The sequence below is a fragment of the Ranitomeya variabilis genome, chromosome 1 (assembly GCF_051348905.1).
Source record: "Ranitomeya variabilis isolate aRanVar5 chromosome 1, aRanVar5.hap1, whole genome shotgun sequence".
NCBI lineage: Eukaryota > Metazoa > Chordata > Amphibia > Anura > Dendrobatidae > Ranitomeya > Ranitomeya variabilis.
The window spans coordinates 970,485,886-970,512,706 of record NC_135232.1 but is presented as its reverse complement, the minus strand read 5'-3'; the positions used below and the strand labels follow the sequence as shown (position 1 = coordinate 970,512,706).

Below are 26,821 nucleotides of genomic sequence, written 5' to 3'. Positions count from 1 at the left end.
CAATCAGAATGCCCAATCTCAGCCCATTAACAAGCACTGATTGACTTGTATGTAGTCAATCATCGCTCATCTACTAGGCTGTTTACACGGGCTGAGCACCGCCGAGAACAATCGTCTTGTCCCAGTACAACAGCACATCCTCCGTTTATATGGGGGCACAGTGCTGCTGATGACCATGATTTCCAATCAGTTGATGAAGAGCGTTTTATTCATTTGTCCAGTTTACCAGCATGTTTATACAGGACAGTAAATCAGAAACAAGTATTCCTATAACTGCTTCATCATCATATACTTTTTTAGCCTCAAAACGCTGCGGCCACATGTTACGTAACTCTGTAAAACAATAGAAACCAAAAAATGCCACTAAATGGAACACAATGATGCATTTAAGAAGCTATTTATGTGGCTCAATTTTACTTTTCCAATTAAATGTACCAGAAACAATGGGGAAGATTTACTAAAGGCAGATAACTAGAATTTGGGCTTGTAATGCACCAAAAACTGACACCTTGGACTTGTGATAATGTATCAAGTTCATAAAGGATTACCCAGACTGGGAACACGTCTCGGCTGTGACGAGGACATGTTTTCTGGCTCTGGATACAATCTAGAATGTTTTTATCTACTGGCAGCAATGCTTCCATTCATCTGAATGGGACAACACTTCAATCATCTGCACTTTGCAGGTAGACGGAACGATAAACACTAAAGAGGCCACAGCGCTACCAGGAGCCCCTTATCGGTGGAGGTGCCAGGGACAGCTGCACTGGGAGGATCCGTCTTACCTTTGGAGCAGTGATGCTTCTTACTGTACAGACACAAACTCATACATAACATGTAAAAAGTCATCAATCCAATGATACAGAAAATTTCTTACATTTCCATCATGATTTGGACATGACAAAGGTTTTCCAGCAGCAACAGCATTCACTGTCTCCAGAATGGAGGACTCTTCTATCCCATTATCTGGACTCCGCTGCAGCACGTCCATCAGGTTAGTGATGAAGAAGTTATTCTGGAGCGCAGACACACCCTTCTCGGGGAGAATCGAGGTCTGGCGGCAGACTGGGCACGAGAGGGTCAGGCTGTGAGCTGGAATGTAATTCTGCAAACACCTGGAATGTCAGAGAAAGAATGCCACAATCATTACACATTGCCCAGAATCCGGGCAACAGGGACAGGTAATCTCACAGCACAGGGAACTATCAGCATAAGGTGTATAATAATAAACCAGGGGATCATTAGACCCAGGATAAACTAAGGTCGGCAGGATGACTGGGTACACACCTCCTCTACACAAATGCTTGTCAGCAGAAGTGTGCCAATGACTACCACCAGCTAAGACGTCCTTCAGAACGGAGTGCACCCCCACCAGTAAGCTGAACAACTGGGTCCAAGGTAATTGATCACGCGAGACAATTTTAATGTTACCCCGGGCCACTTCTGTAGTTTGTAACTATTAAAGGAAATCTGTTACCAGGTTTTTGCTAATTCTTCTGTATCCGGTAAAGCATAATGTAGAGACACATCTTAATTTCAGCAATGCATCACTTACTGGCCTGCCGGTTGGATATTTGATAAAATCCCCATTTTATCTGCTGCAGATCTTCCAGTATTATGAATGCCCAGCTCTGTATTACCCCTCCCACACCACTGATTGGCTGCTTTCTGTGTATGCTGTGCATAGGCAGAAAGCTGGGGGTGAGGTAATATAGAGCACATGAATATGGAGGACTACACAGCAGCAGTTTACTAGTCCTGTAATGATAATTTCCTAATAGAACAGTGATTTTACCCAAACTACAACAAGCAGTCCAGTAAGTTACATCACTGGAATTAGGGTCTCTGTCTCTAGGCTATGCTGTTCTCAGATTAGGTGGAAAAAACCTGGTGACAGTTTCTCTTTAAAGTAGCTGTGGGGATTCCCGCTGACTGGAGTGCTTGGGCCGGGAAGATGCCAGCCGTGGGCTCTTTAAATTACTCCTTGCAGTGCAAGCACATGCACAGAGCGTTCGCTACTGAATGCTGCGGCGCATGCAATAAAGCATTACATCCTCACACTGAGCAGTGCCAACGTGAGGACGTACATTGTGGGCGGACAGAATTGGTGTCCCACCAATGAAGACCACAACGACAGACCCAGGGTCTCCTGTAATGTGTATGGCTCAGGACCAGCCCCAGCCCCTCCCACCATTAAGTGCATGCCCCCAGCCCCTTCCCCGTCACGTGCATGCCCCCAGCCATCACGAGCATGTCCCCAGCCGTCACGAGCATGCCCCCAGCCCCTTCCCCGTCACGTGCATGCCCCCAGCCATCACGAGCATGCCCCCAGACGTCACGAGCATGCCCCCAGCCCCTTCCCCGTCACGTGCATGCCCCCAGCCATCACGAGCATGCCCCCAGACGTCACGAGCATGCCCCCAGCCCCTTCCCCGTCACGTGCATGCCCCCAGCCATCATGAGCATGCCCCCAGACGTCACGAGCATGCCCCCAGCCCCTTCCCAGTCATGTGCATGCCCCCAGACGTCACGAGCATGCCCCCAGCCCCTTCCCAGTCATGTGCATGCCCCCAGCCGTCACGTGCCTGCCCCCACCCCATGTTTATATAGCAGGATAAATACCAAGTTGATAATTTTCTATGGCCCCTGAATGATGGTATAAATATCCAAAATGGCCTATGACAGAAAAAAGGTTCCCCACCTTAAAGGATATGCGTCATTGGAAGACGACCTATTGCTTAAATCAAGTTACATAAAGTTTGTGCGCCATTTTTTAATTCTGGTTCTTCTCATCAACCTCATGGATATAAGCAGCAATAGACTGACTGACCCTATTGATTTGTATGGATGTATTGAAGTCTCGCGCTCTGATTTGGGGGAGGTGAGCTGTGACATCTGTTGTGAATGGTGGAGCCTGTTATCTATTGTCTTCTGTACAGAAGAAGTGAGAGCTTAAAATTAGATGTAATGGCCAGTGTGAAAATAGCAAGATGTCCGATTTTTTTTTTTTTTCATAATGTAGCAAACATTCTAAAGAGGCCATTTTCTGCCGACATCCTCTTTAAATAGCGCTGATCATTAGAGACTTCACTACACTAAGGGTATGTGCACACGTAGAAAGGAGCTCTGCGGATTTTTCCGCAGCGGATTTTAGAAATCTGCAGGTAAAAGGCACTGCGTTTTACCTGCGGATTTAGTGTGGATTCCACCTGCGGTTTTACACCTGCGGATTCCTATTGTGGAGCAGGTGTAAACTGCAGCGGAATCCGCACAAAGAATTGACATGCTGCGGAATGTAAATCGCAGCGTTTCCGCGCGTTTTTTTCCGCAGCATGGGCACTGCGGATTGCGTTTCCCATATGTTTACATTGTACTGTAAACGCTTGGAAAGCAGCTGCGGATCCGCATCAAAATCCGCAACGTGTGCACATAGCCTAAAGGTCTCTTTAACTTATGGCATCTTGTCATACATAATGCATAGATCGACTCAGAATATGTAAAAATGGAGAAACCACTTTAAGTTAAAGGGGTGGTCAGATGTCCAAATTAATTAGATTGCGATGAAAAATGTTCTGCTTTCATCTCTGGAAACAGAACTCCAACATGAAAACTATCCCTCTAATCCACTGATTTCTCCAACAGGAACCACTCGATGAGGACTCGTTAGCCCATAAAGTGAAAGCTCGTTCAGAGGTTACAGATTGTACTTGGACTCAAAGAAAAAAAAAAACAGTCCAAGCTTCATCAGTGTTTTGTTCAGGGTGTGGTCAGTGACAGGGTTTCATCAGATTTTCATAATACATAAAGGTATCACTCCTAGAATACTTTTGTCATCATTGGGCAGAAAAGTATTCACATCAGATTTTCTTGAAAGAAAGGGGAAACACGAAAGCTGATGGAGGTTTCTCAACCTTCTCATACCAAACAGTCCGGGGAAAACTCACGGATGCCTGATGGATATATAGACTTGTAATGGAAACTTTCATCCAATACTGATCAATATCGGAAAAGTCTACATGCTTCTGTGCAGACCACTTAGTATGAGAGGGAAAATAAAATGAGATGTGAACTTCCATAGACTATCATAGGTATGAGTGCTAGCTGTGAAAAATATGGAGAACACTCATACCAGAAAAACTGACCTGTGAATGAGCCCTTAACCTGGAACTAATGACAATGTCAAATGTTTATTGCCATCTTGATACTGGAAAAATGAAATGGAATCGTCAATCTATTTACATGCGATATACTTGTATGTATATTCATTTGGGGTGACCGCTTATACTAGTATGATAATGCTACAAGTCTAAAGTATAGCCGAAATGAGCAAGGATAGTAAAGGTCACAGAAAAAGCATCAGGCCATTTACCTCTCACAAAATGTGTGGAGACAAGGAAGTACTTTGGGATTTTTGTATCGGTCGAGGCATATACTGCAGATCAGAAACTGCTTGTCAATCTGGCGCACCACAGGGCTAGGGATATTGGAGCCTTCACTGGCCATCCTAGACCACTGACATGTGGGTTACGTTCCCTTCCACCTTGCACACTAAAAAGAGAAGAAGAACAAAAATCATATGACGTAAAACCAAACATCTCATTTGAATACCAACAATGAAGACATGGAAAACGAGAAATTCACAATATTGTAAGTAGTGATGAGCGAACGTGCTCGGATAACGTGTTCTTGTTCCTGCAGTTGCATCATTCGTGGCTATTAGACAGCTGCAACACATGTAGGGAATCCCTAACAACCAGGCAATCCCCACCTGTGTGCAGCCACGGGGACCCGAAAATATTATTCGAGCATGCCCAAGATACTCAGTTAACACGTCATCCAAGCACGTTCGCTCATCACTCATAGTAAGGGGTTAAAGCCTTCCTTTACATTATACTGTTGTACACTATTATTAATAAAAAGGCACTTTGCAATCAATGTAAGTAACTTTCCATATCAGTATAAGGGTACGTGCACACAACACCTTTTCGGAAACGCAAACCCACAAGTTTAAGTGGAATATGCTTCAGTCAACGCCAGCATCCCCCCCCAGAGCAACCTTTTTTAGCATTTTTGGTCATTTTCCAAGCGCTTTTTCAACATTTTTAACTACCGCTTATTTTTTTTTATTATTATTATTCATTTTTTTCCCAGTATTTTTGTGGCACCTTTTTTTACTAGCATTTTCCAGTAGTTTTGAACTCTAAAACTTTCAAACAGATATGTGGGATTGTTTTGAACCTTTCCATTGACTTGTACTGTAAAGAATGGAGTGTCTTTAGAGAGGAAAACTCCTAAAGAATGGGAGTGCTCACTTCTTTAAGCCGCCGCTTGGTGTCTTTGTAAACCTGAAGTAGTTACAAGATACCCAAAAGACTGACTATATGAAAGGCAAGTTATTTTTCTGTGTGTTTTGGAGTGGAAACTGCCAGAAAAAGGTGTAGTGTGCACATACCCTTAAACACAGAACCCTAAAAAGCCCAGTCTTTTCAGTGAACATTGAATAATGTGTGTGGACAGAGATAGGCTGGAGTCACATATGTGCACGACGCGCAATGCGAGAGCATCCGATGTGATATGCTAATGACCCTCGGCTCCGGCTCTGCTGCGAGTAGTCATGCTACAGTGCTCCAATCTTTTCACACGGACAGGATTGGAGCACCGCTGCGGAGGAGGCGGACAAAGTCATTTCTCCATCCCCTCTGCTGCCGGCGTATATCGCGCTGCACTCAGGTGATATCCTAGTGCTGTGCGTTGTCACTCGAATCCATAGACTTACATGGGTACGAGTGAGCCAAGACTCGACTGAGTCTCTCTGCCAATCACAGCATGCCAAGATTGTTCTCAAATGCCGATTTGGCATGAGAAAATAATCACAGAGCTGAGCGGCCCGATAGAGTAACACTGGGCCGAAGGTTATGTGATGTTTTATCGCACAGCACTCGTCCGTATTATACGGTTGTGTTACTCCGATCTTAGACAGACAGCCGTAAGCTGATAATAAAGCATCTGTATAACAAATTTAGTACTAGGCACATAAATTAGCTTTATATCCCTTTACTTCCTACAGGTATGAATATTCCTGCATTTCAGAATGTAGATAATATGAATAAACCATAACAGAGCATCAGGATTGCTCAGGAGACAGGTTTCTTACGTTCATGAGCACTTCATTATTAAAATACAGAATGAAGGCACAATTTGCTCTAATGTGCTGACAACTTCATAATGCAAATCACCACACATGGAAAATAAGCATGGCTAACAAGTCACGCCATGCTTATTTAGGACGGCTTATTTTTAGTGCCTTTTTGCATAAAATGTGCACATTATCACAGTACAGCCTGTCTGCCCCAATAGACACTACAGAGCACAAAAACACACCGATAATGCAAAGTCGCCAACTTTCTCCCCGTCAACTGAGTTTTGCATTGATGCAGCGATTTATGGTTAGTAAAGTTATTAGTGCTGATCGAGCAGTGAAACGCTCCAGTGATTGATACTCGGAGCAAGTACGTCGGACGCTCGGATGTACTCGACGAGCGAGCAAAATGAAAGTAAATGGCAAACTAAAGCATTTTTCCAGAAAACAGAAAAATTCTCTCTCTGTGCCCGGCTCAGAAAATGTATGTACGGGGATCAGAGAACTCGACCACCACACGATACCTGGCACTGCTCGCTACTCGACTGAGCACCCCGAGTTTGGAGCAGTGCCAAGAACACTTTCCCATCAATAAACAATAAAAGTTAACTTAGGAAGATACATTGTTTAAAATGTGACCTATGATTATATATATATATATATATATATATATATATATATATATATATATATATATATAACAAAGTCTGTCAATATCTGATGCAGACAATGTATGAATACACAGTTACAAGATAAGGGGCAACAAGGGCTACATAACAGAATAACAGATGGTATTAGTTTTTCGTTTTGTAATAGAACTACACTTTCAGTATATTTTTGTGCATTTATTACAGCCCAATTATTATTCCAGTGTGTGGTGATTATTGTTCTACTTGCCATTCCAGAAGTCAAATTCTCAATACATGGGATGAGTTAGACGAGTTATATTCTGGAGCATAAAAACATAACCTGGATATCTGAGTAAGTAAATGACGATCAAAACAAAGTCACAAGTTGTTCTCCATAGACCATCACTCCCACATAGATTAGTTGTCCTTTCATTTGCAGGCAGGTCATCATTTGCAGCCACTGAAACCATGAAAAGTTCATTATGCCCTTGTCTATAGGGAAAACATGTTCACCCACCAACCACACAGAGCAACTGCCGTATAGATGACAGAGCCTGCCTGTGGCCAAACGGACTTAGAAAGATCTAAAGGCCTTGGAAAGGCCCTTGAAAAACCAAGATGTAAGCACAGAACACAGTGCAGATTGTCGTCTACATACCAATTATACAGAGAAATGGTTATCTAAGCATTTTATAACCAACATGTCAATTGTAATCTATGAATTTAGGAAAAAAATAAAATAAAATTAGATATATTTAAGTTATTACATTGTCAAATTTAGAAATAGTAGAGTGGATATGTAGCGGAAATATTTTCATGGTCATAATATAGTAAAAAGAATGAAAACGAGCCTGCAAACAATGTTACAGGCATTGTTGTGAATCCTCAGTGTAAGATCACAGTAGAACAACAAGTACCATTTCACTTTTCTTTCATTTTGACAGGAAGAATAGTGTTGCCCGCTGCGCTATTTTCCTGCCAAATGTGGCAGTGAATGGATGAGTCGGGGAGAATAGCCAGTTATTTTGGACTCTCCTCAATACATGTTGTGTCACATAGTTCTTTGCTTTTATCCGTATCCCATTTATACAAAATGCTACCCAAATAGCTGTCCCCTAAAATGACAAACCAGTGTCTACATGGATACTCTGTCCGTTATTGTGTCGCTCCAGAGAAAGTCTTAGGCTGGCCATACACAGGATAAATTTGTGCTTCAACTACCGATTTTTAACATTCATCCGATCTATTGCATTTTCTACACAATAGAAAAGACATCGGCATGGCCAGCTTTTGCCTATGTTCATACATTATCTAATTACTGGGCATTCTGATGCAGCAGGACAATGCAAATTATTGGCGAATCACACACTGCTGAAAATTAACTTTGTTGACATGTTAATGCTGTACTTTTCTCGTCACCACGTCAGCAATGGAATATTTTCTTAGAACCTAAAAAGGAGTTGTCCAGGTGTACCACAAAAGTCCGCAGTCACTATGTGACTGCAGACTTGTGAATCCTTACAACACGTGCAGTGGGAGTCTCCAGTGCCAGCGGCAACAACAAGGTCATGTGACTGTCTGGAAGTATGTATCTATTTACAGTGCCTTGCGAAAGTATTCGGCTCCCTGGAACTTTTCAACCTTTTCCCACATATCATGCTTCAAACATAAAGATACCAAATGTAAATTTTTGGTGAAGAATCAACAACAAGTGGAACAATTGTGAAGTTGAATAAAATTTATTGGTTATTTTAAATTTTTGTGGAAATTCAGAAACTGAAAAGTGGGGCGTGCAATATTAATTATTTACTTTCAGTGCAGCAAACTCACTCCAGAAGTTCATTGTGGATCTCTGAATGATCCAATGTTGTCCTAAATGCCTAATGATGATAAATATAATCCACCTTTGTGTAATCAAGTCTCCGTATAAATGCACCTGCTCTGTGATAGTCTCAGGGTTCTGTCTGAAGCACAGAGAGCATCATGAAGACCAAGGAACACAACAGGCAGGTCCATGATACTGTTGTGGAGAAGTTTAAAGCTGGATTTGGATACAAAATGATTTCCAAAACTTTAAACATCCCGAGGAGCACTGTGCAAGCGATCATATTGAAATGGAAGGAGCATCATACCACTGCAAATCTACCAAGACCAGGCCGTCCCTCTAAACTTTCATCTCAAACAAGGAGAAGACTGATCAGAGATGCAGCCAAGAGGCCCATGATCACTCTGGATGAACTGCAGAGATCTACAGCTGAGGTGGGACAGTCTGTCCATAGGACAACAATCAGTCATACACTGCACAAATCTGGCCTTTATGGAAGAGTGGCAAGAAGAAAGCCATTTCTCAAAGATATCCATAAAAAGTGTAATTTATCATTTGCAACAAGCCACCTGGGAGACACACCAAACATGTGGAAGAAGGTGCTCTGGTCAGATGAAAACAAAATCGAACTTTTTGGCAACAATGCCAAACGATATGTTTGGCGTAAAGGCAACACAGCTCATCACCCTGAACACACCATCCCCACTGTCAAACATGGTGGTGGCAGCATCATGGTTTGGGCCTGCTTTTCTTCAGCAGGGACAGGGAAGATGGTTAAAATTGATGGGAAGATGGATGGAGCCAAATACAGAACCATTCTTGAAGAAAACCTGTTGGAGTCTGCAGAAGACCTGAGACTGGGACGGAGATTTGTCTTCTAACAAGACAATGATCCCAAACATAAAGCAAAATCTACAATGCAATGGTTCACAAATAAACATATCCAGGTGTTAGAATGGACAAGTCAAAGTCCAGACCTCAATCCAATCGAGAATCTGTGGAAAGAGCTGAAAACTGCTGTTCACAAACGATCTCCATCAAACCTCACTGAGCTCGAGCTGTTTTCCAAGGAAGAGCGGGCAAGAATTTCAGTCTCTCGATATACAAAACTGATAGAGACATACCCCAAGCAACTTGCAGCTGTAATCGCAGCAAAAGGTGGCGCAATAAAGTATTAAGCTAAAGTGATGGGTATTCCAATATGGCACCCGCTGGTGGTACCAGGCCCTTGCGCAGTACCACCAGTGGGTCATCACCGGACCTGCCTCCAGATCTTATTTTTAATGAAAGGTGGCATTAGCAGTGTGAGACAAGAAGTCAACCAAAACGTGTATGAATTGTTTAACTTATTACTATGGAAGGTCTGATTTTGTTTGTACATGTACCTTCTCAACTGTATAATAAAAATTGCTACAGTATATGTTGGTGTTATATAGGATTATAAATATTACACTACTGCCAAATTGTTACAGTACCCTGTAATCTACATTGCTGCAGTTCAATGCCTCACCCAAAATGACAAGCACCTACGTTGATCAACAGAAGGAAGGCCTAACATCAGGAAGCCAGCGAGTGTCTGCAAATCTTATTGAGGTTCTTCCTTTTAACAGAGAAATCAATTTTGTTTGATTCTCAGATAATAATTCTATCCATACTCTTGTGTATGGAACACATACAAATAATAGTCTATTGGGACTTTGACACTTCTCTTATTTTTAGACATGTGACAGTTTGATCTGATTAATGAGCCAAACCATCCAATTATATACGACAATAAGGCTTGCGTTTCAATCAGATAGCATGCCCTATCCACGTTGCATCTGTGTGCCATCTATTAATGACATTGGACATGTGAATACAGCCTTATGAAGAGACGCCAATCTTTCACCGATCGTGCAATACAAATAGACAGATAACTGGATGACAATAGCAGGAGCAGAATAGTCACATTAAGAAGTGGTGCAGATGTGTTTCTCTTTGATGTGTCACATAGCCATGACACTCACAAATGTCAAAGCATTTGTTCAGCAAATTCCCATGACCCATATACTGTATACCGGTCATGTAATGAAATAGAAAAAGGAGATTGGGAAACCACTCTTTTGTGATGACCTACTTCTGTGACAAGACTGCACGGTCAGAGCTGTACTCCAAATAAAGCACAGATGCCATGAAAACATAGCAGACATTAGTCTAATTTAAAAAAAACATGCAAAGATTTGTTCTAAGTCATCAGGCCTTCAGTTACTGTGTGCAGACTTCCTTCTGCTACACTGAGGTATACAGACTCCCGACATCTGGGACATCAAAGCAGCCATCTAAACCACTGAACCAAGACAAGTGAATCTTCTAAAAATTATATTCTTAGTCGATTTTCCAAAACAGGAATTACCCATTTGTTTCAATTTCATTCTGCCATCTCATTTATTCTGTCACGTAGAGGATCCCCCCCTCGCTCAGCTCTTCCCGGCAGATAACAGTAAAGCTCCCGTATACATTAGATAGCTGTCGAAAGAACAATTGCTCAACTGAGCCATTGCCACTGAGTCTTCCATATAAAAACCCTTGGCTCAGCCCGAGCAGGCAGTCCTGGGTTCTTTATGACAGAGAAGGTTCAACCATTGGAAAATGTCGGGAGGCCTTCATACATATTAGACTGTTGCCAGATCCCCTCATTTTCGGAGGGTTCAACAAACTTGAGACTTATATGTTTGGCGCCTTAAAAGGAATCTGTCATGGTGATCAACTCTCCCAAACCACTTATACTGCCATGTAGCTTCTTGAATGATGAGCCAATCTATACAGTTATAAAATCTGCCACATGATAAACTAAAACAAATCCACGTTTTCATCTTTTAAAGGGAAGGTAGTGGGGGAGTTAATCATGACAGATTCCCCATAAAACAAGAGCATTCATTTTCAGTTCTCATCTAGAACATTAACATGCCAAATTAAATTAATATAGGTTATCCATTAATAAATGGGTACTCAAATAGTTTTCGTAAAGTTCCACTTAGCTGAGTATGTGGTTAGTTAAAAGCCCAAGCTGAATGCCAAGAGTGAAGAAGCCATGTTGGTACAAACTTTTGTAAAAATCAAAAATTATTTTTGTAACTGGTAAAATCAAAACCAAACCCCAGAAGTCTTTAGACTTTAATCTATATTCAAAAAATGATTCAGACCTTAGATAAGATGCCAAAAAGGCATCAGTAGCGCATTTGAGACATCTCAGACACACCGGAGACTTCACACAAAGTAGAGTCTATGGGTCCGGTCCAATTCATCAAGTTGTTTTTGACAGAATACTGGAGTAAAACATGTCGCAACATTTTTCAGAGGTTTGAAGTTGCACAAAAACTTTTGTGACTTGACTTTTGATACCAATCATGGCCAGTGGAATAAGGCATAGCGAATCCCACCCAACGAACTCATCATCACTTACAGCACTAAAGAAATGCAAGGTATTCAAGAAATGTACGCCAGGTCCTTACTGCAGTAACACTTCTGGTGGTGACGCATGGGGTCCGATACTTCTAATTCATTATGAGCCACATACCACTCATTGAATTAAGTGCATTTTACTCCAGAACTGCCTTAAAGAAGAATTCCCAGGAAGTTTGTTTTTTTCAATACTTCTGTGTATACAGTATGTGCATGTGGTGTATCATGAATATTAATTTACTCACCTACTGCCGCCTTCTCCTGGATCCAACGCCATTCCGTTCTCTTCAGTGACGTCACTGCTCCTACGGCTCACTATGCGACAGTCGGAAATCGCTTTTTACAATGTAAGCCTATGGAGCCCCATTCTGATCTTCCACAGGCTTATAAGTCACACAGAGGGGACGTCACCCTGAAGAGGAGCAGAACGATGCTGGATCCAAGAGAAGGCGAGGGTAGGCGAGTATATTAATGCATGGTTGCCAACTTGAGATTTATTATTTTTACTTTTTCTGGACAGTTTATCAAAAACCACCATGGACAGACAATATTTATGGACATATTGTAAAACCATAATAAATCATTATAATTAAATGTGACATGTCTACAGCCATAATTCAGATAGAGACTTCAGCTGCAAGCACTGTAAAATTATAATTACAATCAAAATAATCTGTACAAGATTTTACAGCTGTAAAAAAAAGAAAAAAAAAAAATCATGGACGCCTTCAATTTTTTTTTTTTTTTAATGAACAGGGAAGGAAAGTGCCTTATTTTTATGGACAGTTGGCAACCCAGTATTAGTACACTGGCATATACACAGATGTAATGGGAAAACAAAACAGAAGTCTTAATCCATTTCTATTTGGTTTTAATAAGAGCCAATGACTTCTCCTGCACCATCAGTGATGGCGGAAATAAACAATTTGGGTTTCAGTAGAAATCAATACTGGTCGGTACTAAAAGAAAAAGGGAAGGCGTTTTTAAAGGGAATCTGTCAGCAGGATTTCACCCACAAAATACTAATATGTGCATGTAGCATGTATTCCTAAGACTTCTCTTTAAAACATGCACATAAATAGTTTGAAATCCTGATGACAGATTCTCTTTAATAAATATAAGTAGCATTTTTTTTCCCATTTTTGTGTTATTTTTGTTTTTAAATTAAAAAAATGTTTGCAATTTCACTTGCCCTCAGTAAACGACTTCCCCTGTACTGAACATCTCCGGGAAAGAACACATAAAAAGTTCAAAGTCCTGAACATAAAAGTAAAGCAGAAATTTGTATTCTGCAGAGTGGCCTCATCCGCTCTATATTCATTTAGGGAATAAACAAGCAGCATAGCGGCTATTTAGTCATGGCAAGTCTGGAATCCGGCTCCTGAAATACAGCCGATGAGCTCACATTTCTACCCACAGAAGGTTATTCATTGACTGAATAGTGAAAAATAAAGGGGCATATTACATTTTACTGTATAATAAGCCCTAAAAAGGACATGAAAACTAAAGTATTTTTGGCTACCCCAGTATTCTTTTGAACTTTTCTTATATAACTAATAAACCATACTTCACTGTTGGGGACCAGAGCTCATCTTCTCACTGCTTTGAGGGACAGTGGTATATCGTGGGTTGTCAGTCCCCTGGGAAAGGCAAGTATTTTGTGTCCCCTATCCCAAGGACTTTTACCATTCTAGGTCCCTTCCACCTTAGTCCGTGTGCACACGATCTGGAGCTGGCAGCACTTTGGACACAGCGGATGTTTGTTGCATCCAAAGTGCTGCCGGCTATTGAACACAGGTGAATCCGCATGTGTTCTCTGAACTGTGCGATTTACTGAGTCCAATACATTCTGTTGATGTCATTTCTCTAGCAAAGACTGAGCGTCTTTGCAAGAGACATTGCATGTAGAAAAGCCGCGGAGACACCATCACATGTTTCTCAACGCAAGCAATGAATAGCCAGGTCTTTCACCGGGAAGGAACAACCACGGGAAGGGCAGCATCCAATAAAGGAAAACCTCCTCTGCCAAAACATGGTGTCCATCCACAGACAACAGTTTCGGGGTATTTGCCCCTCATCAGTGTGGAGTAGGAAACTGGCTATTAGGAGCAGTGCCTAGTGAAAAGACTATAAACATAAGAATGAATGACCTCGGGGAGATCAAAACATCCAACACCGCGGAGACACCATCACGTGTTTCTCAACGCAGTGATCCAGAACACTGCCCCCATCCCTAATGGGAAATATGCATGTATTTCTACATGCATTTGCATATTTCCCATTAGGGATGGGGGCAGTGTTCTGGATCACTGCGTTGAGAAGCACGTGATGGTGTCTCCGCGGTGTTGGATGTTTTGATCTTCCCGAGGTCATTCACCCTTATGTTTATTTGCAAGAGACATTGACATGCTGCAGTCTGGAAAGATGCGCCACATGTCCGTCTCCACGGGTGAGCCACAGGTGTCTGTGGACTTAGGCTATGTGCACACGATGCAGATTTTCTGCGGATCCGCAGTGTTTTTTTCTGCGCAGAAACGCTGCAGATCTGCAAAGTGATTTACAGTACAATGTAAATCAATAGGAAAAAGAAATGCTGGGCTAATGGTGCGGAAAATTCCACATGGAAAACACTGCGGATGAAAAGTAGTAACATGTCACTTCTTTTGTGTGGATCTGCAGCGTTTCTGCACCCTTCCATTATAGAAATCCGCAGGGGTAAAAAATGCATGAAATCCGCACAAAACCGCATCAAATCTGCACCTGCGTTATCTGCTAGGAGATGCAGATTTTGTGCAGAACATTCTGCACCCCAATCCGCAATGTGTGCACATAGCCTTAGGGTATGTGCACACGATGCGGATTTGCTGCGGATCCGCAGCTGATTTTACCGCGCCGAAACGCTGCAGATCCGCACTGTGATGTACAGTACAATGTTAGTTAATGGAAAAAATAAAATAAAATTAGTGCAGACGGTGCGGAAAAATCAGTGTGGAATTGCTGCGGGTTTCAAAGAAGTGCATGTCACTTCTTTTGTGCGGATCTGCAGCGTTTCTGCACCCCTCCATATTAAAAATCCGCAGTGGCAAAATCAGCAGAAAATCCGCAGCAATTCCGCATAGAAACCGCACAAAATCACATAGCCTTATAGTAGACATGAGATTTCTTGAAATCCCCTCCACTATGCCGTAACATCTGGACGCTGCGGATTTGATGCTGCATATGTACACAGGGTCAAACCCGCAGCAACTCCGGATCATGGACACATACCCCGATTCCCCAAGCACATATTTTTTAAAAAAATAGTAATGTAATTAAAGTAAAGCCAAGGACTCATTTCCATACACTGTTTGTTCAATTTAAAGCAGGGGTACACAACCTGCATTCTGGGGGCCACATGTGGCCCCCAACCATCTGGAAATGTATGCTTTTGTGTAGCCATAATGTAAGTAGTTTCCCTTATAAAGAAACAGGAGTAGTACACATCTGGATCCCCATAAATCTTAGGAGAATGAGGTCCTTTGACCCCTCTGTTATTACAGAAAGATGTACAGTATATAAAAGTTTTACAAGTGGCCATGTCAGCTTGTGGCTTTCTATATTGTGGTTTATGGCATGCACATTTACAATGGGCAGCACGATGGCTCAGTGGTTAGCACAGCACTGGAGTCCTGGGTTCAATTCCCACCAAGGAGAACATCTGCAAGGAGTTTGTATGTTCTCCCCGTGTTTGCGTGGGTTTCCTCCCACACTCCAAAGACATACTGATAGGGAATGTAGATTGTGAGCCCCATCAGGGACAGTGATGATAATGTGTGCAAACTGTAAAGCGCTGCGGAATATGTTAGCGCTATATAAACAAAGCATAATGAATATTAATCAATGGAGAGAGCCAGATTCTCACACATGGCCTTCACCTTTCCTAAGTGCTAACTGGGAGTAAAGGGGCCCCATCTTCTCCTGTATGCGGTCACGTGGGGCCGCCGATTAGAGTCATGAATAGGTGGCTCCACCTCCCATAGGGGTGGAGCCGCATATTCATTACTGTAAATGAGCGGCCCCACGTGACCGCATACAGGAGAAGATGGGGCCAGACCAGGAAGCAGCGACAGCCAACGAGGGAGCGGGTGAGTATTTTCAGAACAGCGGGGGGGGGGGGGGCGCACAGGGGGTGGGAGGGCGGCGGACAGATAGATCTTTCTTTTAAACACTATTATTCATATCTTCTATGCAGCAAACGCTGCTGCACAGAAGATATGAATAGCGGCTTCAGCACGATGCAGTGTACCACACGCGTGGGTACCACATGCTCCGTGTGGTACCCACTCGGCACACGTGTGCCGCACGTATGGCCTACGTGAGCTCACGGGCACGGATAAGTCCGGTACCGATTTTTTCCGGTACCGGAATTATCTGGACGTGTGGGACAGCCCTTAACGGTTTTTGCTGGCGACAGGTTCCCTTTAAGGCAATACAAATTTGCATGTTAATTAAAAATGCAGCCTTCACACACTGTACGGTATGTAGACACTCCTGCGATTCCAAGACAGATTGCTCTGCATAACACATGGAAAAATGCAACAGGCAGAGATAAAATGCAGCTCTGCCAGAGTCACTGGGAGAGAGAAGAGAGCTAATTGTGTGAATTGCACAAACCCATCTGTCACACATACAAGGGTCATTTAAAGGTGCATCATCTCCATCTGGCATCATAAGCACATTGCACCATTCTGAGCACATGTATTAAGGCAGTTTCAGTGTGCGGTAATCATTTACAGAAGGCCATCTCTGACCTGTGCAGCACTTCTAGGTAGGGTTACTATCATGGTCATATTATATATGGGTGAATCACATTAACCCCTTCACCCCCGGAGCTTTTCCCGTTTTTTCGTTTTCGGTTTTTGCTCCCCTCCTTCCCAGAGCCATAACTTTTTTATTTTTCCGTCAATATGGCCATGTGAGGGCTTATTTTTTGCGGGACAAGTTGTACTTTTGAACGATACCATTGGTTTTACCATGCCATGTAACAGAAAACGGGAAAAAAACTCCAAGTGTGATGAAATTGCAAAAAAAGTCCAATCTCACACTGTTTTTGTTTGGCTTTTTTGCTAGGTTCACCAAATGCTAAAACTAACCTGGCATTATGATTCTCCAGGTCATTACAAGTTCATAGACACCTAACATGTCTAGGTTATTTTTTATCTAAGTGGTGAAAAAAAATTCCAAACTTTGCTAAAAAAAAAAACAAAAAAACAAATTGCGCGATTTTCCGATAGCCGTAGCGTCTCCAATTTTCGTGATCTGGGATCAGGTGAGGGCTTATTTTTTGCGTGCCAAGCTGGCCTTTTTATTGATATCATTTTGGTGCAGATACGTTTTTTTGATCGCCCGTTATTACATTTTAATTCAATGTCGCGGCGACCAAAAAAACAATTTTGGCGTTTTGATTTTTTTTCTCGCTACGCCATTTAGCGATCAGGTTAATCCTTTGTTTTTATTGATAGATCGGGCGATTCTGAACGCGGCAATGCCAAATATGTGTAGGTTTGATTTTTTTTTATTGTTTTATTTTGATTGGGGCGAAAGGGGGGTGATTTGAACTTTTATATTTTTTTATATTTTTAAAACACTTTTTTTAAATTTTGGCATGCTTCAATAGCCTCCATAGGAGGCTAGAAGCATGCACTATACGATCGCCTCTGCTACATAGAGGTGAAGTACAGATCACCTCTATGTAGTAGAAATGGTGGTGTACCTTGAGCGCCGACCACAGGGTGGCGCTCAAAGCAATCGGCCATCAACCACCAGAGAGGTCTCAAGGAGACCCCCTGTTTGTTATGGCAATGCACCGCTGACCCCCGATCATGTGACGGGGGTCAGCGGTGCGAGCACTCCTGGCCGCGCGGCCGGGAGCACTAGTTAAATACCGCTGTCAGCGCTTGACGGCGGCATTTAACTAGTTAATGGGCGCGGGCGGATCGCGATTCCGCTCGCGCTCATTGCGCGCACATGTCAGCAGTACAAAACAGCTGACATGTCGCGGCTTTGAGGTGGGTTCACCGCCGGAGCCCACCTCAAAGCGGGGGATCTGCCAGCTGACGTACTATTCCGTCAGCTGGCAGAAAGGGGTTAAAGAGGTTGTCCAACCCCGAAATCCCAATTTTTTTTTAAGCTAATCTGTTTTCTATTGTCATATAGAACACCTCTATAAATTTAGTTTTTTTGTTTCTGCCTTTTGTTCCTCCTGAATTTCACTTAATTCCCTGCAACCACTTTGTGTACCTGCAGCTCTACCAAACTTGGCAGGTACCTGAGCTTTATCATCTAACTTCACAGCTAGACTGGCCCCGCCCGGCCTCAGTGTCCAGCACCGCCCTCTGCACACTCATTGGCTGTCAGTAATCTGTCTAGCATTGACCTCTCGTCATTCCAGTATCGGAAATAACAGAGCACTATCCGGGTCTAGAGCTTCCCATGTCCCTACATTACATCCACAGTAGGGACAAAGCCTCACATGTCCCCACATCACATCCACAGTGGTGATAGAGCCTCACATGTCCCCACATCACATCCACAGTGGTGATAGAGCCTCACATGTCCCCACATCACATCCACAGTGGTGATAGAGCCTCACATGTCCCCACACTACAACTGACATACGAGTACTGTAAAGAGCCTATAGTGATGTGTGTGTATATTCTACATGTACAGTCATGGCCAAAAGTATTGACACCCCTGCAATTGTGTCAAATAATACTCAGTTTCTTCCTGAAAATGATTGCAAACACAAATTCTTTGGTATTATTATCTTCATTTAATTTGTCTTAAATGAAAAAACACAAACGAGAATGAAGAAAAAAGCAAAACATTGATCATTTCACACAAAACTCCAAAAATGGGCCAGACAAAAGTATTGGCACCCTCAGCCTAATACTTGGTTGCACAACCTTTAGCCAAAATAATTGCGACCAAAAGCTTCCGGTAACCATCAATGAGTTTCTTACAATGCTCTGCTGGAATTTTAGACCATTCTTCTTTGGCAAACTGCTCCAGGTCCCTGATATTTGAAGGGTGCCTTCTCCAAACTGCCATTTTTAGATCTCTCCACAGGTGTTCTATGGGATTCAGGTCTGGACTCATTGCTGGCCACCTTAGAAGTCTCCAGTGCTTTCTCTCAACCATTTTCTAGTGCTTTTTTTAAGTGTGTTTTGGGTCATTCTCCAGCTGGAAGACCCACGACCTCTGAGGGAGACCCAGCTTTCTCACACTGGGCCCTACATTATGCTGCAAAATTTGTTGGTAGTCTTCAGACCTCATAATGCCATGCACACGGTCAAGCAGTCCAGTGCCAGAGGCAGCAAAGCAACCCCAAAACATCAGGGAACCTCCGCCATGTTTGACTGTAGGGACCGTGTTCTTTTCTTTGAATGCCTCTTTTTTTCTCCTGTACACTCTATGTTGATGCCTTTGCCCAAAAAGCTCTACTTTTGTCTCATCTGACCAGAGAACATTCTTCCAAAACGTTTTAGGCTTTTTCAGGTAAGTTTTGGCAAACTCCAGCCTGGCTTTTTTATGTCTCGGGGTAAGAAGTGGGGTCTTCCTGGGTCTCCTACCATACAGTCCCTTTTCATTCAGACACCGACGGATAGTACGGGTTGACACTGTTGTACCCTCGGACTGCAGGGCAGCTTGAACTTGTTTGGATGTTAGTCGAGGTTCTTTATCCAACATCCGCACAATCTTGCGTTGAAATCTCTTGTGAATTTTTCTTTTCCGTCCACATTTAGGGAGGTTAGCCACAGTGCCATGGGCTTTAAACTTCTTGATGACACTGCGCACGGTAGACACAGGAACATTCAGGTCTTTGGAAATGGACTTGTAGCCTTGAGATTATCATGCTTCCTCACAATTTGGTTTCTCAAGTCCTCAGACAGTTCTTTGGTCTTCTTTCTTTTCTCCATGCTCAATGTGGTACACACAAGGACACAGGACAGAGGTTGAGTCAACTTTAATCCATGTCAACTGGCTGCAAGTGTGATTTAGTTATTGCCAACACCTGTTAGGTGCCACAGGTAAGTTACAGGTGCTGTTAATTACACAAACTAGAGAAGCATCACATGATTTTTCGAACAGTGCCAATACTTTTGTCCACCCCCTTTTTTATGTTTGGTGTGGAATTATATCCAATTTGGCTTTAGAACAATTCTTTGTGTTTTTTCATTTAAGACAAATTAAATGAAGATAATAATACTACAGAATTTGTGTTTGCAATCATTTTCAGGAAGAAACTGAGTATTATCTGACAGAATTGCAGGGGTGTCAATACTTTTGGCCATGACTGTATACCACTTATATAGGGAGATGAGAGACTGGGATTTAATACAATTTAATATACTTGAGTTTAGTCAGTGCAAATCATTTAAAGGGAAAAAACCTGAAAAAAAATGCTATTATCCTGCCGATATGAGGTTCATCTGCATGCTAGTAAAGTTCTGAACCTGCCCGGCACTTACAGCTCTGCTGCCTGGAGGAAATTATCTTAAGGCTGCGTGTCCACGTTCAGGATGACCGGCGGTATGGACGGAGCGGCGAAGCCGCTCGGCGCTAAGCCCCGCACCCTTTCTGGGACGCGATGATGCCGGATGTGTTAACTGTACACATCCGGGATCATCGCACTCCTCCCATAGGGCCCTGTGATATGCCTTGCGGGGACGCAGCGTCCCCGCAAGGCATACGGACATGCTGCGATCTGAAAAGACGCGCAGCATGTCCGGAGTCGCAGGGAAGACGGATGCGTGTTTCCATGCATAGTGGAGACGGGATTTCATAAAATCCCCTCCACTATGCTGGAACATCTGGACGCTGCGTGTTTGACGCTGCAGCTCTGCGCAGCGTCAAACACGCAGCGTTTACTGACCGTGGACACTCACCCTTATTCCTCCCGGCAGCTTTCCAGTTTCAGGCACGGGGATGGTGAGGGCTCAGCCACCAGCACTAGATGCAGTTGTCAGTGTGGGAGTCTCTGTTACAGCCGCCGCTCTCTATGCACAGAACAGCGAATGAAACCGCACCGGAGCCACCTCAATGACTGTATGACTGGAACCAGAATGATACTGGGACAAGTAAAGTTAATTAATTTCCATCCAGCAGTGGGGCTCTAAGTGCCTTCACTGGGCAGGTTCAGAATGCTATTAACCTGCATGTTAACCCCATATCTAGGTTAGTAGAGTTTCAGGCAACAGGTTTAAAAGGTAAAAAATGTGTGAGTGTCAGGACAATTTCATTTATTGCTGCTAATATACCTGTAGTTTAAATTTCCAACCAAAATGAAAAGACGGCTTTGCCATAATCCATTAATTTTTGTTCAATAGGTTGGCTTGTTCTAGCTGTGTAGTGTATTCTACACTGAGGGCGATGCACATTAGTGTATTTGCTCACAACTGAGAGAATCGGGTCAGTTATGCAAATCAGAGCTTGATCATAGCGTTATCTGATTCTCTCCATTCTGTCCGTCTGTGGAAATCTGACTGCACACAGATGTCATCCGAGTGCAGTCTGGTGTTCTCCATGGACTCATTGATGTGTATGGCTGAGTATTGAATTAAACTAGGACATGGGGCAGCCCCATAGAATAACATTGGCCCGAGAGCCATCTGATGTTTTGTTGGATCGCACTCAGACCAATAATACAGTAGTCTGCATGAACCCCTAGGGCGGAAGTATAAGCTCTAAATTCTGCCTCTTATGGCCATTTTAGCAGTTTTGAAAACAGAAAAGGGTCACCTTTTTGTGTCCTCCATTATCTGCTTCAACCCTAATGTAGTAGTTCCTTAAAGGTGTTATCTTTGTGAGGACGGCTGGCAACCTCCATACAATGTCTCAGCCCCTGGGGAGCAAGTTCACCAGTGACACAGAGCGCGGCATGGTCTGAGATCATCAAGTCCAATATTCTCCACATTTACAGCCCATCTGGCAAGATGTCACTTGTAAGGGTATAGATATTTTCTGTAATCTGGGTTTCTAATTCTCCAAGCATCCTGCAGATGGTCTCAAACACCCTAAAGACAATCCTATCTCGGGAGCAAGGAAGGAGAATAACCTGTAAGCCTTTTCTATCCTTACTAGGAGAAAGAACTGTGTTTAGATCTCCTGTTGGTGTCAGGAAATTCTGGGAGTTGTAGTTTCAAAGCAGCTGGTGCATCGAAGGTTGCTGATCATCCCTGATCTAGATTCTTAATAATGCGACATCTGGCCACTGTATATGGCAAACAATCAGGTTTAGAGTGGATCCGATAGAAAGCGAGGATAATAGAAAGACTTAGGCCATCTTCCAACTGGGCAGATTTTGATGCATATTTCACCCTTTGCGACAAGAAAAATCAATGGCTGAATAGGATGTAAATTACAGAATCCAGAACTGTCCAGTAATTACAGTATATAACTGCGTGTGTTCCGCTTTATACATTGCTTACATCAGTCTTTAGCTGAAGCGGATGTCAGCTGATCGGTGGGGGCGCTGGACCCCCACCAGTCTCATAATGATGACTTATCCTTTGGAGATGGAAGCAGGTTACTAGGATACAACACGCAGACAAGAACAAGGCAGAAGTAACCAATTTAACACGGATATACAGTAAGGAGAGGGGAATTTTGTAGCAATTATTCAAATATTAGGATATTAAGAGCATACAATATTAGGGCTGTCCCACACGTCCAGATAATTCCGGTACCGGAATAAATCGGTACCGGAGTTATCCGTGTCCGTGTGCCTGGGAACTCACGGAGGCCATACCTGCGGCACACGTGTGCCGCCCGTATGGCGAGTGGGTACCACACGGAGCGTGTGGTACCCACTCTGCATGGTGCTGAAGCTGCGATTCATATCATCCCTGCAGCAACGTTTGCTGCAGGGAAAATATGAAGAATAGTGTTTAAAATAAAGATCCATGTGTCCGCCGCCCCCCCACCCCCTGTGCGCCCCCCCCGCTGGTCAGAAAATACTCACCCGGATCCCCCGTCGGCAGTCGCTCCTTCCTGGTCTGGCCGCGGCTTACTGTATGCGGTCACGTGGGGCCGCTCATTTACACTCATGAATAGGCGGCTCCGCCCCTATTGGAGGTGGAGCCACATATTCATGAGTGTAATCGGCCGCATACAGTAGGAGGCGCGGCCAGACCAGGAAGGAGCGACAGCCGACGGGGGACCCGGATAAGTATTTTCTGACCAGCGGGGGGGGCGCACAGGGGGTGGGGGGGCGGCGGACACATGGATCTTTAGTTTAAACACTATCATTCATATTTTCTCTGTAGCAAACGGTGCTACAGGGAAGATATGAATGGCGGCTTCAGCACCATGTGGGGGGGACAGCGCTTACTGTAGCGCTGTCTCCGGCACGCCACACGGACCCCAGACGGAGAATGTCCGTGTGAGGTGCGTGTTTTACACGGACCCATTGACTCTATTGGGTCCGTGTAATCCGTGCGCTCCCACGAACACTGACATGTCTCCGTGTTTGGCACACGGAGACACGGTCCGCACACGGTCCGCACAAAATCAATGACATCTGAACAGATGCATTGATTTTTATGGGTCTACGTGTGTCAGTGTCTCCGGTACGGGAGGAAACTGTCACCTCACGTACCGGAGCCACTGACGTGTGAAACCGGCCTTAGCATAGGTGACAATCAACACACAATTAACACCTGCTGCAGTAATGCTCTTCGCTATCTACTTCAAAGTGCAACGATCACTACAATAAGAACGCCACTAAAATGGTTCTTCAACACAGTTCACTTAAGTTCTGGCCCTAACGGGGTTCACCGCTGCTTCCCCCTAGGCCGCAAGTCCTATCAAAGTCAAGTAATGCTCTATGGGCCCTTCTCATACTGTCCGTCCCATCTGCTGCACAGCACAAGTCCAAACCCTGTAGCGTACGACAACATTGGAAGCAACTGCTCGGTTCACTCGAGCCTCCTGACCACTACAGTGGACATTACTTCCCACTTGTATTCCGCACCTGGTCTTTGGTGCTTGACCTGTGACAGTTGTCTATTGGACCAGGATGGAGGAGTGCTGGGCTTCAGATCTTGAATGGCGCAGTCTGGTACACGAGTCTTGACTGCCAACATCTGTACCCCAATCACAGGCTCAAAACGCCTGCTGGTCTAGCCCTCCAAGCAAATACCAGCGTCTTGGCCGTGGCGACCCTCTCCGCACATGTCCTACTGGTTTCACTTATTGGCCCCAATCAGCTTCCCGCCTTGTCACTGCGGCCTTTTAAAGTGGGGAGCAGATTCACAGATGTCACCTGACCTGGCGCGCTTTCTAGACCCATCCTTCCCGAAACACTCTGCCCTTCTCTTGGCCTCATTTTAGCAGTAGACCGTGATTTCCAGTCATAAATACTGCACAACACTGGGGAATCTTATCTTCCACGTCACACCCTCTCACAGAGAGGCCAGAGAGGTGTTGACCATGGACAAGCTTTTGAATTTACAGAAGTTTCTACAACAAAATCTATCTTGTGTGAATCCGCCCTTTAAAAAAAAAAAAAAAAAAAAAAAAAAAAAAAAGGGAACGAAGAGATGAAAGACAAACACATAAAGAAAATCATCCTAAGGCCGGGGTCACACTTGCGAGTGTGATGCGAGAAACTCGTGCGAGTCTCTCACCTCAATACCCGGCGGGACTCAGGACCAGAGCATTCAGCTGCATAGAAATATATGCAGCCGCACACTCCGGTCCCGAGTGCCGGTGGCAGTACCAGGGATTGATGCGCGAGTTTCTCCCCATCACACTCGCGAGTGTGACCCCGGCCTAAGGCTGGGTATGAGAGGGGGGAGTTGGAGAGTGGAAAATAAAATTAAAGTGATAATGCACCGGCTGGCACACCAATTATCGGATCAGTTGTTCAGAACGGTTTGTTGAACACCTGGACATCAAACACGCTTTTCTGAACGAGCCCTAATTCTTGGGTCTACCCTCGCCAGATTTCCCCGCAAACCCATTAGGAATCCAAATCAAAGTTAAAATGAGTAACATGAAAATTTTGATGTGGATTTTGTAGCAGATTCACTATAGATTTCACCAATGCTTTATTTAAAAGGCATGAAATCCATTGCGGACTTACTTAGGGGTATGTGCACACAACGCCTTTTTCAAGCAGATTCCATCTGAAAAAGCATTGTAGAAAAAGGAACACAGCGCACAGCAATGTTAAAAAGGCATTGCAGTGCACATGTTCAGCCTCTTGGCACTAAAGTGAAAAACAGGATGGATGCTGGCAGCAGAGCAATCGTGAAAAATGACAGTGAAGCCACTTCAGGAAAAAGATTGCCGGTGTTTTCCTGAATCAGCTAGCCTAGAAAAACACGGCGGCATGAAGACGTCATGCACACATACCCTGATTTTTTGGAGTCAGAAAAAAATCTGATGAGTTTTACACGTGGAAAAACCTTCAGAAATGCTGTATTTTTGGGTCTTATTTCCTTAATCGTTTTTGGAAGTTGTTTAGAAGATAATTTTTATTTTTTTTGTATTTCCCATAGTGCTTTGCACTCTTGACTAGACAGTTCCAAGCTGGAGCATGTTCCACTGCTAAGTACAGATCTATTTTCTGCAGAGGTTTTCAAAAGGTCATCTGCAAAAATAACTAAAAAAACTCAATATGAACAAAATGCATTTTCATTGATATGAATAGGAAGAGTATTCAAAGAGGTTTTAAATGTTGATTTAGGAGCAGATCCAGTTTAAAAATCCTCCTAAAAAAACTGTGTGTGACTCTAGGAGGTATTCATATTGCGTTTGTTTTTTTCTAGATGTTTAAGGAGCGGACACAAAACCTCTCACAAAAAAAAAAAAAAAAAAAAAAAAAGGGTCTTCCTACTTATTTATATGGAAAAATTAGTTGCTGTTTCCATTTAGGCTTTTGAATGTCTTTTAAACGCTTCAGACTTTCAAAAATGCCTGGATGAAGGAAAGAAAGTGTATGTCACTCCTGAAGGAAAATGCTCCAAACTAGGCACAGTCCAATCAAAAGGCTGCAAAAAAAACCTCAAGAATAAAAACCCAGCAAAAACACTTAAAAAAAAACTGTATAAAACTGTTTCAGGAAAATAAAAAACTCCATAAAGAACGAGCAATTCCTGACGCAGTTCACTAGAAAACTCGTGTTTTTTTTAACAGACTCAAAGATTCAGTGTGAACAAACCCTTAGGGTGAATTCCCACGACTTTATTGTAGGACTCATTCAGACGTCCATGTTGTATCTGTTTTGTTTCATGGACACAACATGTACCCATTATAATCTATTTTCTCGCATCACAGATGAAACGGGCCAATACAAGTCTTTGGGCCTATATTTATCATTGCAAAGTACAGGAGATGGTTGGTAATTTATCACACCGTGAAAGCAGACACACGAACCAAACACACATGACACCAGCCCCATTTTCTCACGTATGCGTTTAAACACGGACGTGTGAATGAGGCCTTACGGTAAGTTATGAGGCCACAATGCCCACGGTTCTCCTGACATGCACTCCCAGCCCCATTGGCATATATGAGGCTGTTAGTGGAGGTCCGGAGGCTATGGTTGGGCAGTGAGCCGGAATATAATCACTTATCGTGTTCAGGTGCATGCAAAGAACGACTAGACAAATGGATATTTACTGGACAGAGTCCAATTTAGCTTCTGTTTAGCAATATATTTTGGTTTTCTGTCTTTTTTTTGGCTTGGCGTCCATCGCCTTCTTTCCCACCGTATGCGCGAAATGGAAGGAGAAAAAGCAC

General features: G+C 43.5%; 1 protein-coding gene across 7 annotated transcripts in view; it reads right to left on the bottom strand.

Moving 5' to 3' along the window:
- TRIM2 (tripartite motif containing 2) overlaps positions 1 to 26,821 on the bottom strand; it is a 141,164-nt gene that overhangs the window by 30,688 nt on the left and 83,655 nt on the right. For all 7 annotated transcript variants that reach the window (XM_077279340.1, XM_077279342.1, XM_077279349.1 and 4 more), the window contains 2 exons: positions 4,370 to 4,548; positions 878 to 1,115 (listed from right to left, as the gene is read on the bottom strand). In XM_077279340.1, the coding sequence (XP_077135455.1) occupies positions 878 to 1,115; positions 4,370 to 4,503 (372 nt within the window). In that variant the 5' untranslated portion in view covers positions 4,504 to 4,548. The remainder of the gene's footprint in view (positions 1 to 877; positions 1,116 to 4,369; positions 4,549 to 26,821) is intronic.